This window comes from Staurois parvus, unplaced genomic scaffold (genome assembly GCF_062004578.1).
Source record: "Staurois parvus isolate SC_StPar_1 unplaced genomic scaffold, SC_StPar_1.0 ptg000044l, whole genome shotgun sequence".
Lineage (NCBI taxonomy): Eukaryota > Metazoa > Chordata > Amphibia > Anura > Ranidae > Staurois > Staurois parvus.
This window is the reverse complement of record NW_028317840.1, coordinates 1,496,723-1,514,996: the sequence shown is the minus strand read 5'-3', so window position 1 is coordinate 1,514,996 and position 18,274 is coordinate 1,496,723. Positions and strand designations below refer to the sequence as shown.

At 41.2% G+C, this 18,274-nt stretch overlaps 1 protein-coding gene across 1 annotated transcript in view; it reads left to right on the top strand.

The window, feature by feature from the left end:
• The window catches only part of LOC149470451 (ovochymase-2-like), a 120,914-nt gene that overhangs the window by 77,266 nt on the left and 25,374 nt on the right, over positions 1-18,274 (top strand). Inside the window, exons 14-17 of the mRNA XM_089663746.1 lie at positions 1,316-1,593; positions 4,390-4,553; positions 7,046-7,232; positions 15,337-15,555. Of these exons, the coding sequence (XP_089519872.1) occupies positions 1,316-1,593; positions 4,390-4,553; positions 7,046-7,232; positions 15,337-15,555 (848 nt within the window). The remainder of the gene's footprint in view (positions 1-1,315; positions 1,594-4,389; positions 4,554-7,045; positions 7,233-15,336; positions 15,556-18,274) is intronic.

Below are 18,274 nucleotides of genomic sequence, written 5' to 3'. Positions count from 1 at the left end.
ATCAAGAGAAGACTTCACCAGAGTGAATACAGAGGGTTCACCACAAGATGGAAACCATTGGTGAGCCTCAAAAACAGGAAGGCCAGATTAGAGTTTGCCAAACGACATGTAAAAAAGCCTTCACAGTTCTGGAACAACATCCTATGGACAGATGAGACAAAGATCAACTTGTACCAGAGTGATGGGAAGAGAAGAGTATGGAGAAGGAAAGGAACTGCTCATGATCCTAAGCATACCACCTCATCAGTGAAGCATGGTGGTGGTAGTGTCATGGCGTGGGCATGTATGGCTGCCAATGGAACTGCTTCTCTTGTATTTATTGATGATGTGACTGCTGACAAAAGCAGCAGGATGAATTCTGAAGTGTTTCGGGCAATATTATCTGCTCATATTCAGCCAAATGCTTCACAACACATTGGACGCCGCTTCACAGTGCAGATGGACAATGACCCAAAGCAGACTGCAAAAGCAACCAAAGAGTTTTTTAAGGGAAAGAAGTGGAATGTTATGCAATGGCCAAGTCAATCACCTGACCTGAATCCTATTGAGCATGCATTTCACTTGCTGAAGACAAAACTGAAGGGAAAATGCCCCAAGAACAAGCAGGAACTGAAGACAGTTGCAGTAGAGGCCTGGCAGCGCATCACCAGGGATGAAACCCAGCGCCTGGTGATGTCTATGCGTTCCAGACTGCAGGCTGTAATTGACTGCAAAGGATTTGCAACCAAGTATTAAAAAGTGAAAGTTTGATTTATGATTATTATTCTGTCCCATTACTTTTGGTCCCTTAACAAGTGGGAGGCACATATGCAAACTGTTGTAATTCCTACACCGTTCACCTGATTTGGATGTAAATACCCTTAAAATAAAACGGACAGTCTGCAGTTAAAGCACATCTTGTTTGTTTCATTTCAAATCCATTGTGGTGGTGTATAGAGCCAAAAATGTTAGAATTGTGTCAATGTCCCAATATTTATGGACCTGACTGTATAATTCTGGTGGTGTGCCTACGTCAAACAAATTACAAATCTGTTGATGATATAATGAGGAGTAATAGAGGCTGTTTCTCACTGTAGGAAAAGAATAAAATAAATAAATAAATAATGCTGGAATAAGGAGGTTTGGGTGTAAATATGAGTAATTCCTGAACATACCCTTTAATTATTTTTATTATTTCTATATTTATTATTATACAAATATGTCTACAAATGTGTGTAGGTGTGTGTGCACATGCATGGGTGTTTGCGTGTTCATGGGTAAGGCAATTAGGCAAACTCTTTGTAGATGTAACTACATTGGACTTTTATCTTTCAAGTTATGCAGATGAGTTATATCGCTGGCAAATGTGTCTCGGGAAACACAACTTAACACTGGTGGAGCCCACAGAGCAATGCTACAAAATTCTTGGCATCTACCGCCATGAAGGCTTTGTCTACCCTGAAATTCCTGCACTGGAATATGATATTGCCTTGGTGAGGCTGGATGGTGAGGTGGCAGCTAATGATTATATCGATTTTGCTTGTCTTCCACCAAAAAATCAGGTCTTAGGTGCAAATTACCGATGCCATGCAACTGGATGGGGAGACGAAACAGGCAAGTAATGTATCCATCTTGTGTTATTAAAAATAACATCTGCAAAAGCTTGTATTATTACAGATACTTATAATGTGTCGTCAGTTTACGTGGCGCTTTTACATACATTTTACATTCACATCAGTCCCTAACCCTCAAGGAGCGTAGAATCTAGGGTCCCTAACTCACATTCACACACTCGGGTCAATTTTAGATAGGAGCCAATTAACCTACCAGCATGGTTTTAGAGTGTGGGAGAAAACCACAGAACAAGCAAACCCCGTGCAGGTAGTGCCATGGCTGGGATTCGTACCAACGACCCTAGTGCTGCCAGACAGAGTTGCTAACCACTTAGCCACCCTGCTGCCCACTGCATTGATATTTTAAAGCCAGGCTTCAGGCAGATTGATAAATACACAAATAAATATATATGAACAATCTGGTCTGCTAAAGTATTTGTGATTTTGTCCATTTAGTTATATGATTCACACACTTTCACCAGCTAGCACAGTGAGGGTGGTGATACTGACTTGTCTGCTAAATACAGAGATTAAATACATACTGTACAGTATATAGGAGTTGTTTTACTTGCCAAGGATTTGTACTTCCGTCCATGCAGTCCTAACATTTACATAGCTCTACTCCAGGGGTCTCCAAACTATGGACCTCCAGCTGCTGAAGTACTACAAGTCCCATCATGCCTCTACCTCTGGCAGTCTTGCTTGTGGCTGTCAGAGTCTTGCAAGGCCTCATGGGACTTGCAGTTCCTCAACACCTAGAGGTTGTGGAGACCCCTGCTCTACTCTATAACACATTCCTGTTTAGCTGGATGGGAGACCTGGTTTATCTCTGTTGCAAAAAAGTATTGCAGGTCTTGTCCCTCCCCAAGCCCCTAACTGGGAAGTGAAAGAAGAAGCAGCAGACTGATGAGCTCATCGGTCACTCTGCTGTCTCCTCCTATCAGCAAGTTCATCATTAGGACATGAGCCCTGCAGCAGAAGTGATTGGCTCTTTCTGCTGCTTATCTCTCTGAAAGTCTAAGCTCTGATGTACAATAAATTACAAGAGACTAATACAAAGTCAGTTTTAGACACTTAAACAGCTTGGCTTAACCACTTCACCTAGGTGGATGTCACATGAGTGGGAGTGAAGTGGTTATCACTACCAGGCACAATCCTGTATCAACATTTACAGCAGATGATGCTCTGTTAAGCAGAAGTGAATTGAGTGGCTGAAAAGCCACTCAATTACTTCTGCAGGCAGAGGAAGGGGGTCCCCCTCTCCCGCTGCTGCCTTTCCCATGCTCTACTGTCCGATCAGGAAGCCCGGGACCGCTCTGAATGGAGGCAATAGCTGCACTACACAGAGAGAGTGGAACTGACATTGTTCCTCCCTCTCTGTGACCCCAGAAACCAGAAGCAACAAGGATTTTGTCAGTTCTGGTGTCGGTTCTTTGTTTACCTGGCCGTTAGCAACCAGGAAAGCAACCAATCAGACCAATCTGTGTGTGATCGGCTGCATTGGAGACCAGAGGAGAGATCTGGGGTCTAATAGACTCTCCATTAATCTCTCCATTAAAAGGACCTGTCACAGCCCATGCTATCACAAGGGATATTGCTCATTCCTTGTGATAGGAATAAAGTTAATTAAAAATAACAATCTAAAAAAAGTTTTAAATAAAATAAAGAATAATCATAACAAAAAAAATGTAAAGTGCCCTCGTCCCCCGTGCTCACGTGCAAATGTGACCACCTATGTAAGTCCCGCACACATATGTAAACAGTGATCACACCACACATGTGAGGTATCATCGCGAATGCCAGAGCGAGAGCAATCATTTCAGCTACACCCCCACTGGACTCTAGAGCTGTGGAGACGTATTCTCTGGAGTGATGAATCACGCTTCTCTGTCTAGCAATCCGATAGATGTATCTTGGTTTGGTGGCTGCCAGAAGAACGGTACTTGCCTGACTGTATTGTGCAAGTGTAAAGTTTGGTTGAGGGGGGATTATGGTGTGGGGCTTGGCCCCTTAGGGCCAGTGAAGGGAACTCTTAAGGCGTCAGAATACCAAAACACAAAGCAAGATCCGTAGACATGGATGAGTGAGCCTGAGGTGGAGGAACTTGACTGGTCTGCACAGAGTCCCAACCTCAACCCAACAGAACACCTTTGGGATGAGTTAGAGCGGAGACTGCGAGCCAGGCCTTCTCATCCAACATCCACCTCACAAATGTGCTTCTGGAAGAATAGACAAACATTCCCATAGACAAACTCCTAAACCTTGTGGACAGCCTTCCCAGAAGAGTTGAAGCTGTTATAGATGCAAAGGGTGGGCCAACTCAATATTGAACCCTACGGACCAAGACTGGGATGCCAGTAAAGTTCATGCGCGTGTAAAGGCAGGCGTCCCAATACTTTCAGCAAGATAATGTACATTGAATTATGTATTAATAAATACAGAGCTGCATTCAACTTTAATGAATACAGTGATGTCACCTCCCTGTCCACAGTCTGCTGTTTGGACAATGAAGGAGCAGAAAACAGTAATTAATCATCAACTCTACTCACTCGGCACTCCTGTCAGCATGTGCATTGTGAGCACTGTGCATAAAACAGAGTTTGATTAGCACTTACAGTAGTGCTGTCCTTCCCTGTTCCTGTCTGAGTCTGTCGGCCATACTTTGCTGGGCCACAGATGGCACGAGGCAAATATCAATTTAAAATAATATGCCATACATTTGTTTTAAAGTGTGTTTTTCATATTTACAATAAATTCAGATGGTATCATAATCAAAAATCTGTTCAATCCATCTCAGGAAATTCATTGGCTCCAAGAGCTGCTGAAGCATTAAATCAAGTGGTACTACCTGTTATTGCCTATGAAATTTGCAAAACTCCTGAGTTTTGGTGGTTCCAAATAAAGGACTCTATGATCTGTGCTGGATATGTTCTCCCTGATGAGCTTAAGTCCGTATGTCAGGTGAGTGTTTTATACAGAAGGAATATTTAACAATATTCAAGAAACAGAACATTACTGGATGACAATTATTAGAGAATCTTTTTAAAGTCCAGTACATAAAATGTAAAGCACTTATCCGATTTTTTTGTTCTATTTTTTATTCTTTTTATATTTTATTTTTATTTTTTGTCTTGTTAAGTGTAATGTTTATTGGTCAAATGAACTGTCCATTTAATGTCTGTGACACAATCACATTTTTGCATACCCATGATCTTAACTAGATATCATATACACGTCCTTGCTCAGCGTATCACTTTTAGGAATCTAGGAACAAGAAATGCTTTAACATTCAGACTAGGGGGACATAGATATTTAAAATCTATTGGGTTTTTCTTGTTATTTATCAAACTGTGGAAAAAAGGGGAATAGCTGTGAAATTGATTTTCAGAAAGGCTGATTCTGATTGGACTGCATGGTGTGGCTGAAAAGCATTAAGTTGTTACTTCTGTGTCCTGCCAAGTAGCCAATAATGAATTGAAGCAATGGATGTTACAGAGTAGCTGGCTTCATTATATTAGAGGATCATTGCTACATTCCAAAAGCATTTGGGCCAGAGCACCATTTCTCAGTATTACAGGTAATTTGCGGTAGAGCATGTTTTCTTAGTTGGAGTGCATGAACAATCACCCCATCCAACCCAAGTAAACACCGGTAGGTAAATTTATTCCAAATCTGAGCAACGCAACTGAGCATTTCTTTAGGAATGCATAGACAGAGCTTACCTTTAGGAAAACTGTGTGTCACATTGATCAGTAGACCAAAAATGTGGGTAGCTGAAGTTATTATTTTTATTTATTTATTTCAGGTACTTATATAGTGCCGTCAATTTACACAGCGCTTTACATATATAGTGTACATTCACATAAGTCCTACATTCACAATCTAAGGTCCCTAACTCACATTCATACATACACATACCAGGTCTAATTTAGACAGGATCCAATTCATCTACTAGCATGTCTTTGGAGTTTGGGAGGAAACCGGAGTACCCGGAGGAAACCCACGCAGTCACAGAGAGAGCCATGGTTGTGATTTGAACAAATGACCCCAGTACTGCCAGGCAGAAGTGCTAACCATTTATCCACTGTGCTGCCCATAGTCTTTAGCAATTTTATATAACCAAGATGGTAGCAGAAAATATGCAAACCTTGGAATGGTAGGTATAAACATTAATATTTTACATTTATTGCAGTGGATTTAGAAATTATTCAGACCCCCTTCACTTTTGTAAGTTTGTAGCCTTACAGTGAAGGGGGTGTGAATATTTTCTGAATGCTCTGTATGTACAACTCTTATATTTTTGGAAAAATCAAGATTGGTCCTGCCCTCTCCTACCTCCCAATCTTGGTCCTGTGCAGTGATGGGTGGCTTTATTGACTAACGGTGAGACATAGAATGCAGGCGTAAGTGGAAGCCAAACTTGACTTTTACAGACAAAGTTAAGATAGATCTGTCATTTGAGCAACCTATATCTTTGAATGTAATGATCAGCTTTAAATAAGAATGCTATGAAGCGATGTTATTCATAAAATGTCCCCAATTTACAGTCTTCACTGTGTGAAAACCTTTGATTGCTGGAAGCTGTCCTTGAACATGACAGCTGTGTTCTGTCTCAACACTGTTCTTACCTGTACCAACACTAAGCTCTATATCCAGCTGTCAAATTGTATGTTTTGTTGAATCTGTAAGTGAAAACTCTGCAGGGTACTTACTTATGCCTGATGTGTTTCTGTAGATTTAAAAAAAAACGGTTACTATAAATTTTTTTGGGAAAAACCAAAATGTCCCAAAGTTGTGAGTGCTGAAGTCTGCAGATCGTGTCAGTAAATAAGAAGTCTGTTTAAGTTCTACTCTAGATTCACAATACTATTCAGGTCTGCAGAGTTTGATTTAAGGTCTTGCACATTACACTAATGTTTGAATGCCAGATCTTATTGGCAGAAAGTTCCTAGGCAAAAAATGTGAATATGGTCCATATACTGTGCATGTTTACATGTATATATGGATGTATACTTGCTTAAAAAACTCTTCTAGAACCCAGAATGCCAATTAATCAAATACTATAACCTACTATGCAAGGGGAGGTGTGATTTACACAGGATACATGTGTAAAATACTGACCAGTAATGCAGATTTTTGTAATTTTATTTTTACTGATTACACTTTCTGAAGGAGGAGATACTTCCCCACCATCAGAATACACAGATCAGCTTTGTCTGCTATAGCCAACAATGCTAATAGTTCAGAAATTTTACAACAGGTTGGTCTTACAGAAGTCGATTGGTAGTCAATCTGTCTAATGCCCAATGAAAAGCAATCCAATGCTGATCGTTCTTAAGTAGGCAACACAAGTGTAAAAAAAAAAGACCTTAATAATCTCTGTCTTTATTCTGTATTTATTTTTTGCTTCGAGTATTGTTTTGATATGTATTATTCTTTTTTTCATACACCAGGGGGATTCAGGTGGACCGCTTGTCTGCCCTTCAACCACCAACAGCGCAATCTGGGAAGTTCATGGAATTACAAGTTTTGGCCCTATAGGGTGTATAATGGATAAAAAACCTAGTGTGTTCACCCGTGCATCTGCTCATCTGGACTGGATAGATGACACCATTAAAAAGGACATGTATGATATATACTGTAAGTACTAACTTATCACGATGGTCATTTTATTCACAGATCCCCATTTAAATATTATCATGCCTTAATACTATTGTATTTAGCTTATTCTACAAAGAAGCATTAGTGGCACTTAGCACCAGTAGCTTGTCATTTTAGAGGTAGGTTCCAGGAATGGTAGTGAACAAGGAGATTCATCTAGCTTAGAGTTTCTCAACTAGGGTTCCTCCGGAGGTTGTAAGGGGTTCCTTGAACAATGATTTCTGCCTTTTAGATACCTTCCCACTGACACCATTGATCCTTATAGCTATCTATAAGGGGGTAATTCTTCCCAATGCCCACAAGTGTAAGGAGCATTCTTACCTCTGACCATCAGGCTAATGTATTATGAGTTGTAGATATAGTCGTTTTTTTGAAGGGGTTTCCTGAGACTGGAAAGTTATTTCAAGGGTTTGTCTTTGTAGAAAAGGTTGAGAAACTCTGATCTAGCTGATTCTCAAATGTGTTAAGTGGAAAAAGATACCAGCATCAGTAGCTTGTCATTTTAGAGGTAGGATCCAAGAATGGTAGTGAATTCCAACTAGCTAGATGAAATTCATTTAGCTGATTCTCACATGCATTAAGTGGAAAAGATATCAGGCTTGACATACTAAACGAGCAGAGACTGTTCACATAACAATGTGAATGTTCATAACTGCTGAATTTAGTAAACCAAGCTCAATGAATTTTGCCATCTATGATTCATGTCATTGATATTCTACAAATCACCCAAATTTCTGACCTAGCAAAATGAAGAGCGGAAGTTTATGTTTTTTTTACTATTTATAGAGTTTTTATTTTTTACAAACAAAAAAATTAATATAGGACACACCTATGATACCAATATTTTAATGTTTTGTATGTAAACAGCACACAACTGTCCTTGACCAATCCTCCTATCTTCTCACCAGAATCTCCTTAGCCAGAATGCGTTGTATACCATGGGGTATCACTCTCTCCTTTGATCTTCCAATCAGCTGATCCCCATCTCCAAAGCAAAAAAACTAATATAGTGAGTTAATTCTTATGTAAAGTGTGCTACATATATACCCGTGCACAATTGGAAATGTTATACAAATAGTGTCCACCACTAATTCCACTAAATACTCTTACCCTCATAGGGTGAAAACGTACATTTCACTCTCTTTACTGTGAATGACATTCAAATATACTTGTGACCATGCTCCATCCACCACCAGTGTCCAAAAAGAAATCAACGTGTTCGATCCCTTCCCCTTCAGGCATGCACCTTACCCGCATGTCTTGTAAATTGCCTTTCCGTAATCAATAATCAACGTACTCAGAAATCCATTATCTCCTCCCCGATTCTTCATATACTTTCAGTGATCATAGAAAATATAAACATACAGTATTTGAAAGATCAATTTAATGGTAAAAAATTGCGCTTACATGAATCTGAGGTACAAACAGCCTAATCCAACCTATTCCAAAATTGCTGCCCCAGTTCTTCTGTATGCTTTCGACGTCATGTCCCTCTGACGTGTTTCATCATTCAATCGACATCCTCATTGACTGCCTATGAGCTCTGTAAGTATTTTTTTACAGGAAAGCAAATAATATTTGCCGCCTGGTACATTTGTGAAACAAGCCCACAGCTCTACATCATAGAACTAGAAATTAATTAGAAAACCTGGCTCAAAAAAATAAAAGAAAGGGTTTTCTAAAAATTGCATTTTGTTATCCGTTTCAAAGCCAGTAAGTCGAGAGTTATGTTTTGCTAGATATCAAAACACATCAAGAAATATCATTGGAATCACTTTCTTTTATTTTTTTGTGACATACCAAGCACAGTGACATTGTTTTGTCGAAAATGAAATATATAAATTGGACAAGAGGCAGGTTGTTTTGAAGGATGTCTTGTTACTATGTCTTCTAAAAGTCAGATTTGCTCTTGGGAGTTCTTCCTATGAAATCTTAACTTTGCAAATGAAACACTGCTTTGGCTCCCCGCAGCATGAATCATAAGGGAGAAGGCTTACTCTCCTGTATATACATATGATAAAAATAGCACAAGGCTGACAGATGAAATTAGAAGAGGCAACTCAGTGATTTCTCTTAGAATGAAGTTTCTTGTCAGTATATAAGTATCAGGCAAGCTTAAAATAAAGGCTGTTTATTCTTGTGTATGATGCTTGTGCGTGTAAACAAAGTTGCCGTCCCTGAAGTTTTATTTAATGGTTTGAAATCTGTGACCTACTCTGGAGACTATGTAGAATATACATGGTCATTACACAGCTGGCTCCAGAGAATAACTACTTGCAATACAATTTGGACAAAACTAGGGGAATCATAATCACTGGTTGTGTATAACCACTGAGAAAGAAACAGCACTGGGCTATATACAGAAGAGAAGAAAACTGCAACATTGCACCCAACAAAAATACTGTAAATATTAATGACACACTGCACATGTGTGAAATGTTTACTGTAGAAAATATTGGTTAACTGTATGGGGTTTTTACTTGAAATGATATTATTCAGTATTAAAATTGCTTTTTTTTTATTTTGTAATATCTTACCCTTTATTTTTATATTTCTTTACATTTACAATGATGCCAAGCTGTCCAGCAAAAGAGACTGTGATGGGGGTTGGGACACATTGTGAAAATTTTGAAGTGTTTCTAAACCCCAAGAAACAAAATTCTATATGTTTTAATTGGGTTTTTTTTCTTCAGGCTTTTTTTCCTTTTTTTTGTCTGGCGATCCTGCCAGTAAAAGACTTCCTGTCCTAGGGTGACTTTTCTATGGAGGAGTAGCATTCTTACCCAAGGCTGTGCTCCACCTACACTTCCACCTATCTTTTTTCTCCATTATATTGGGGAGGTGTCTTGTAATTTATAGTGGAAACATTACTGAGATATCAGTGCAGTGAATTGGGACTGACCATTTGAAAACTCGGGCGCTGCCCGAGGGCCTGGGGTCAGTAGGGGGCCCCATGAGATGCCCCTGGTACCTTTTTCATAGGCTTTTTTGAGTTTGGGCAAGGACACAGGGGCCCCATGATCCCTTATTGCCCAGGGGGGCCCATGAGTTGTCAGTCCACCCCTGCCTGGTACCTTTTTCATAGGCTTTTTTGAGTTTGGGCAAGGACACAGGGGCCCCATGATCCCCTATTGCCCAGGGGCCCCATGAGTTGTCAGTCCGCCCCTGACAGGGACAGTGAAATTCTGGCAAGATCAACAGGTATGCTTGACACAAACAAAAATGTACTTAGCCCAAAAAAGAAAAAGTAAAGTAAAGCCACCACCTCTAAGGCCTGTAAGCTGCAATGTATTACTTTTTTATTCTTGGGTTTAGACAAACTTTAAGGGGGTGTGAGCTATTAAAATAACTAATTAAATAAATGGCAACCATTGTGAGCACCCCTGGCTGTTATTGTTTATTACAATCCATGTCACTGTCCCTTTTTGCTGAACAGCTTGACATAATTTTAAAAGTGGACAAAACTATAAATAAAGGTACATGAAGTAAAAATGGTACTCCTATATTTTAAGTGGCTCTTTACTAATCTTTTTGACTTGGCTCCTCTGCATCCAGCCCACCTTCCGCTCCATATATGTCAGGGTTTGTTTGTATTTTTTTTTAATTAATTTCAGCCTGTCTCTCATGGTCTGTGCCCTCAGCACCTTCTGGGATATATGATGTTCATATTCCAGGAGGTACCAGGGTCCCGCACGGCACCCCATTCACTAACAGAGGAGGGGGGTGGGCCTATTGGTGTGTTACCGGTAGGCTGTGCCAAAACCCAGAAGAGCCGGTGCGGCTTCCTGATGATGCCGCCAACGAACATGGGACCTGGTGGCAGCTGCAGAGAAGAGGATCTCAGCACGACAATGCTTAATCTTCTGTGTGGGTGAGTATTTCAACTGTGACCATTTCAGCGTCAGGTAAGCAGGGGGGAGAATTAAAAAAAACTATGGGGGAGAGGGTGAAATTCCTGTTTAATATTATCATTACAGCTATTATCAACATACATTTATCAGATTATTTTTTATTGATGGTGATTGATACTTTGATTGCAGGATACTGGCACAGCAAAGGAATTTTTATAGATGGTGTTTTTAATGAAATGCAGAAAACATGTCCACATTTTAATTAATATGAATTGAGATTCCAGATGACAACACACTAAATGGTAGAAATTTTGACCTTGTCCTTTGCAAGGATATTTCATAAACTTTACCCTGGTCTGTTGGTCCATTACGGTTGATTTATAAATGAGTAGAGGCTGTTCTCTTTGTAAAATGTGTGTTTACTTTCCAAAGTAAATGTTATGAAATAATGCCAAATGTTCCTAAGTTCTGTCTTCAAATTCCTTCATTAGTCTAACTCTTGGAGGTCTTCTTCAGGGCAGAACAACACTGTCATTCTGCCCATTTCCTGTGAGCCCAGCCTGTCTTTACATGCCTCCCTAGGTGGGCTTGTTATCATGCAGGATAGGCTCACAGTATTCTAGGACTAAGTGGCACTTACAATTCATTCCATAAGTGCTGCTAAGTCCGGCAAGAATGCCCTTTTCCCTGCCAATGAAAAAAGGAAAAGAAGCTGTGCTAATGTCAGGGATCGGCAAAAAGAAGGTAGGTATAGGGACCTCAGCAGTCCATAGTGGGAACATTGAATAGGGTAATAGCATTGATTTCTACTAGATTCATGTAACATGTTCCCAGTTTCATATTGTGTTCTGCAACTTATCCCCAGCCAAATGTGGAGCATGTCCAAACTCTCTGACCATCATTTCCTATATTAGGTCTGCAGTTTTTGACAGTCCTCTCAAGCATTATATATACTGAACATTATGTGTGTCCCTTTGGTGATGTCAGAGCCACATTTGAGGCCCCCTTTAGCTCATAAGTTGACAACCACTGGTATAGGGGATAAAAAATTAAAATAAATACTGGAGGAGGTGCTGGGGGGGGCTAGGGGAGAGCATTTGGCAGGGATTGGGTAATTCATGGAGTTCTATTTTAGGGTATATCTAAAGTCAAAACGTTTTCTCATGTTTCTGGTAGAGTAGGGAAAGATTAGCTACTTTGTCATGTTGTTATTGATCTTATGTCATTGTTTGTGTAGAGATTCACTTTCTCAGTTTGTTTTGGAGACCAATATGACTATTGGGAAATTGACAATTTTACAGTTCTCACCAAAACAGGAGACAAGGGGAAACCTGTTCTGATGACAACTATTCTCTCAGTTACTGTTCTGTGTCTTTGGGGCAGGGAGTGACAGTTCATATCCCCAACAGGACATGGACAGCAAAATTAAAAAATAAAAGTAACCATTCCCTATTCTATTCAAAATAATATACTGTATACAGGGCCGCAGCTCAGCTGCTGCTCCTTCTAGTGTTCCTCTCAGACTCAGTCCCATACTGCAAGCTGGCTGGCGGCTGCTGATCACTGTGGAGTTCTAGCCCTTCTCTTCCCATTCATCAGCGGAGGTGGAGCTGCACCTGCGGAGGAAGGTAATGTCTAACTCTTATATCTCATGTCTGTTTGAGTGTGACCTGGATCCATCACAAGTGCAATGTGTCAGTGAGTGATGACATCATCATGATCCAACAGCCTTCTCTTCTAGTGCCTGCTGGGCTTGCTGATCTGTGTCAGTGTTGGTGGTGGTGTGTGGGATCACTCAATTCAGGTGTCCTCTGTGTGTGTGTGGGGGGGGGGGCTGGGCTGCTTGCTGTCACAGCGTTTTATCTCCCCCCATTGCCTGGGGAATTCCAGCCTGGGATCTGTCAGAGTGTGGATCCATCATCCTCCACACTGCAACTGCCACTGCCAGCCACAGATACAGTCTGTCTGTAATACTGATTTTGTCTTTAATATTGGTGCTGGTAGCATCTTATGTGCCATAAGATGCTACCAGCACCAATATTAACTAGTTGCCGACCGCAGATAGCCGAATGACGGCTGCACTGCGTCCGGCCAGTTCTGAGTGGACGTCATATGACGTCCTCCCAGAACGCGCTCTCCTGCACGCCCCAGGGGGCGCGCACCCGGCGATCTCAGTGATCGCTGTGTCCTACGGACACAGCTGATCACGTGATGTGGTAAAAGGCCGATCACAGCGGCCTTTTACCACGTGATCAGCGGTGTCCAATGACACGCTGATCAGAGGGAAATGCAAGTGCCGGTTCTCGGCTGCACTTTCATCACAGATCGTGAGGAAAGTACTGCCGAGAACCGGCAGTTGTCAGAGCGGGGATCGGCACCGATCATCAGGGCACTGATGATCAGTGCCCTGATGATCGGTGCCCAGCAGTGCCACCCGCAAGTTCCGCCCACCTGTGCCCAGCAGTGCGCCCACTAGCTCCACCCACCTGTGCCCAGCAGATCACCCACCTGTGCCCAGCAGTGCACCCACCTGTGCCCAGCAGTGCACCCACCTGTGCCACTCTGCAGTGTCACACACCTGTGCCCAGAAATGCCACCTACCTGTGCCCAGCAGTGCCACCCACCTGTGCCCACCCACCTGTGCCCACCAGTGCCACCCACCTGTGCCCACCCACCAGTGCTGCCCACCAGTGCCACCCACCAGTGCAGCCCAGCAGTGCTGCCAGTCAGTGCCACCAGTCAGTGCCCAGGGGTTGTGCCAGTCAGTGCCCAGCAGTGATGCCAGTCAGTGCCATCTATCAGTACCCATCATCAGTGTCACCTATCAGTGCCGCCTATCAGTGCTGCATATTAGTGCCGCCTATCCGTGACACCTCATTAGTGCTGTCTATCAGTGCCGCCTATCCGTGCCACCTCAGTACTGCCTATCAGTGCCCTTTAGTGCTGCCTATCAGTGCCCATCAGTGCCGCCTATCATGCCCATCAGTGCTGCCTCATCAACGTACATCAGTGAAGGAGAAAAAATACCTGTTTGAAAAATTTTATAATAGAAACAAAGAAACTTTTTTTTTTCAAATTGTTTGCACTTTTTTTATTTATAGCGCAAAAAGTAAAGCGCCCTGTGGCGATTAAATACCACCAAAAGAAAGCTCTATTTGTGAGAAAAAAATGATCAAAATTTCATATGGGTACAATGTTGCATGACCGCGCAATTGTCAATCAAAGTGCGGCAGCGCTAAAAGCTGAAAATTGGCCTGGTAAATAAGGGGGTATAAGTGCCTAGTAGGCAAGTGGTTAAAGACAAAAGTTAATTTTAGCAAATTAAAAGTAATTTAGAAGTTTCAAGTTTTGTTGATTTAACATTTTCTACACTTTTTTAAAATGTTTATTTTATTTGGGGGGGGGGCACAATTAGCTGCTCTTGCCTAGGGCGCAAAATAGTCAAGCACCAGCCCTGACTGTATATCATTTTTAAATTGATGCCTAAGCTGAACTCCAGACCAAATAAAATGGCAAATTAATGCAGCGCTGTAATCATTGATATACCATTAAATGTATTCTTTTAACTGCAAGCATTGTAAATACCTAAATACCTAAATTTGACCTGATATCAGCCCCTTGCAGTCCAAGAGCTGGCATGAGAGGAAGAAACACTACAAGGAGTCAATTCCTTCATGTGCTGACATTAAGCATGCTGCCAGGAGGTGAGGGAAGAGTAAGAGAGAAATGAGTTCATCACTATGCTACTTCTGTGTTCACTGTCCAGTCACAGGCTGGGGATGGGACCTGGGCTTAGAGGAAGTTGGTTGAATGATGCTAGCCATCAAACTGAGGGCAACCAGCAGTAGATAAAAGTACTGCAGGAAAACATGTATGATATTCCTTCTGTACTGAACTGTATTGTAATTGTACTGTCCCCTTTATATTGTAAAGCGCTGCATAAACTGTTGGCGCTATATAAATCCTGTATAAAAATAATAATAATAATAATAATGCATTGAAGATGAATATTGCTGCAAAAGCTGTTTTATTATGTTTATCTTTTAATGAGTTATTCATTTTTATCTTATTGTTTTAGCTGTAAAAAATACAGCTTTAAATGTATCCACAGATTGAGCCATGATTAGTTACTAATCAGTTTCGTCTTCAAACGTTTTTCCTTCTGTTTTATATAAAAGACTGACTGTAAAAAAAAAGTGATCTAATTTTTTTTATCTGATCTTTGTAAATAGCATCAGGCTGTCACAGCGCCAAAGACCTAAATGCCGGAACTGGCACATTCAAGTCAATGAGGTATCCTTCCCCCTACATGAACGATGCAAGCTGCCTTTGGAATATTGTAGCCCCAGCAGACAAAGTCATTCATCTTCATTTCAGCAGCTTCCTACTTGAGGAAAGCACTGCTTGCACCAATGACAGAGTGATTATCTCAGATGAGCTCAGTAGCCTTGGTAAGTTTCTACTGATCTTCATGTCTGCAGAATGCAAGATTTATTCTGCCTGATGCACCTCACCCACCTAAAGTCAATTGGCTTCAGTGTTACTGGCAGCCTACAGACTTAGCACTCCACCTGCTGGTAACAGAAGGGAGTCTGAAAAGTATGAGCTCTGAAAAATAAAACTAGCCCTTAATGTGAAATAAATTCTCTATACTTCAGTAGTTATATTCATACCAACTTTTCAGAACGTTTTGGCTTTTAGGTACACTATAATTTAGCACAGGTGCCATTTTCTGGATGAATAAAAAATCATTTTCTAATTGGATAGCCTTATTCAATCACTTTTCTCAAAATCTTAAAGCGCATCTGTGAGCAAAACCTTTTAATCCACTTTGTGTGCACCAGTTGCAAACCCAAATATTACCTTGTAAAAATAGCAGTTAAATCCCCTTTCTTCCACATTGTACATAGCTTGGCAGGGAGTGGAGTTGTGGGAGGGAGCCAGGAGGAAACAGAGAACTTCAGGATAGGGCGGATACAAGACCAGTCACCCTGCGCAAGCCGAGAGAGCAGCAGTGACCGGTCTGTATTACTGGAATCTCCTGCACAGAAACAAAGTGCAGAACATTTGTCATGCTAGATTACAGCACAGGTCTGGAATAAAAACAGAGAGCACACTAAGAATCAAGTGAGGATACTCATGGCTCTTGTATCTAGCCAATATTTCTTTAAAATGGAGTTTTGCTTTAAAATTGGGCTTTGCACAGACCAGTAATATTTTGTAAGTGCCATCAAATAAGTTCACAGTGAAGTTTACTAAGTCTGTAGTAGTTATTTGGGTTTCACTTTGCAAAAGTAAACCCAGTCCAGACATTGCACTGCAGTTAATGGCTTTCTGTGCTATTATAACTAAATGAATATACTTCTTCAAAGGAGGCATGCTTAGTGATTGAAACATGGAAGATGCCATTGCTGACCTATCTGTTTGAAAATGCATTATCCCCAGTTTTCATTTTGATCCAAAAGCCTTAGTACTTATTTGGGCATTGATGTGGAACAAGTGTGCAGATCGTGACTTCACTCTGACTCTCTAATCTGCATGTATGTTCTGGCACAATGACTCAAAAAGTTCTAAAACCAATGACAGACACACAACTCATTTTCTCAGAAGGACATGAGCAATGGAAACCTTTGCATTTCTTCCAGTGCAGGTTTCCTTTGAGTTAAATGTAAGGGCTCATTCAAGATCTATTCACAAAACTGTGGTGGCCAGTGTCATAAAAGGACTACTTGTCTGCCATAAGGTGAGTAGACAGAAACTGTAGGTACAATTCAAGGAAAGTACATGAGGAATATACACTTACCGGCCACTTTGTTAGGTACACCTTACTTTTAGCAAAACACTTTTCTCCTGCGCTGGGAATGGACTCGGTGGAACCAGTAAGGATGTTCTGAAACATGCACTGCTTGCTGCCCTCAACATACCGGGGTGGTCCAACTTCACTGAATGCAAATAGAAAAAAAAAAGGCACACCAACCTAGTGCATTATCGTTTAAAATGTTTATTGAAAGAACAAGGTAAGTATTACACTCACAATGGACATAAAAACACAGGCATATCACCCTGAACAAGTTAATAGATCCAAGCAGCATCTGAGTCCATATGATGGAACCCTGGATGACCAACTGACTAACGCGTTTCCAGGCCACAACCTCTTCCTCAGGGCCTTGCTATTACCAGGTTGGACCTTTTGCCTTCAGAACTGCTTAACTTAATTATTCATGGCAAAGATTCAACAAGGTGCTGGAAATATTCCTCAGAGATTTTGGTCTATATTGACATGATAACTTCACGCAGTTGCTGCAGATTTATTGGCTGAACATCCATGATGCAAATCTCCCATTCCAACACATCCCAAAGGTGCTCTATTGGATTGAGATCTGGTGACTGTGGAGGCCATTGGAGTACAGTGAACTTATTGTCATGTTCAAGAAACCAGTTTGAGATGATTTGAGCTTTGTGACATGGTGCATTATCCTGCTGGAAGTAGCCATCAGAAGATGATATGCTGTAATCATAAAGGGATGGACATGGTCAACAACAATATTCAGTTAGGCCGCGGCGTATAAACAATGCTTAATTGGTACTAAGGGGCCCATTTCTGGTACTAAGTGTGCCAAGAAAATATCCCCCACACCATTACACCACTACCACCAGCCTGAACCATTGATACAAGGCAGGATGGATCCATGCTTTCATGTTGTTTATGCCAAATTCTGAATGTTGCAGCTGAAATCAAGACTCATCAGACCAGGCAACATTTCTCCAATCTTCTATTGTCCAATTTTGGTGAGCCTGTGCGAATTGTAGCCTCCATTTCTTGTTCTTAGCTGACAGGAGTGGCACTCGGTGTGGTCTTCTGCTGCTGTAGCCCATCTGCCTAACAGTTTGACGTGTTCTGCATTTAGAGATGGTATTCTGCATACCTTGGTTGTAATGAGTGGTTATTTGAGTTAATGTTGTCTTTCTATCATCTCGAACCAGTCTTCTCATTCTCCTCTGACCTCTGACATCAACAAGGCATTTTCATCCACACAACTGCCGCTCACTGGATATTTTCTCTTTTTCGAACCATTCTCTGTAAAACCCTTAAAATCTCAGTAGATCAGCAGTTTTTTTTAAATACTCAGGCCAGCCTGTCTGGCACTAACAACCATGCCACTTTTAAAG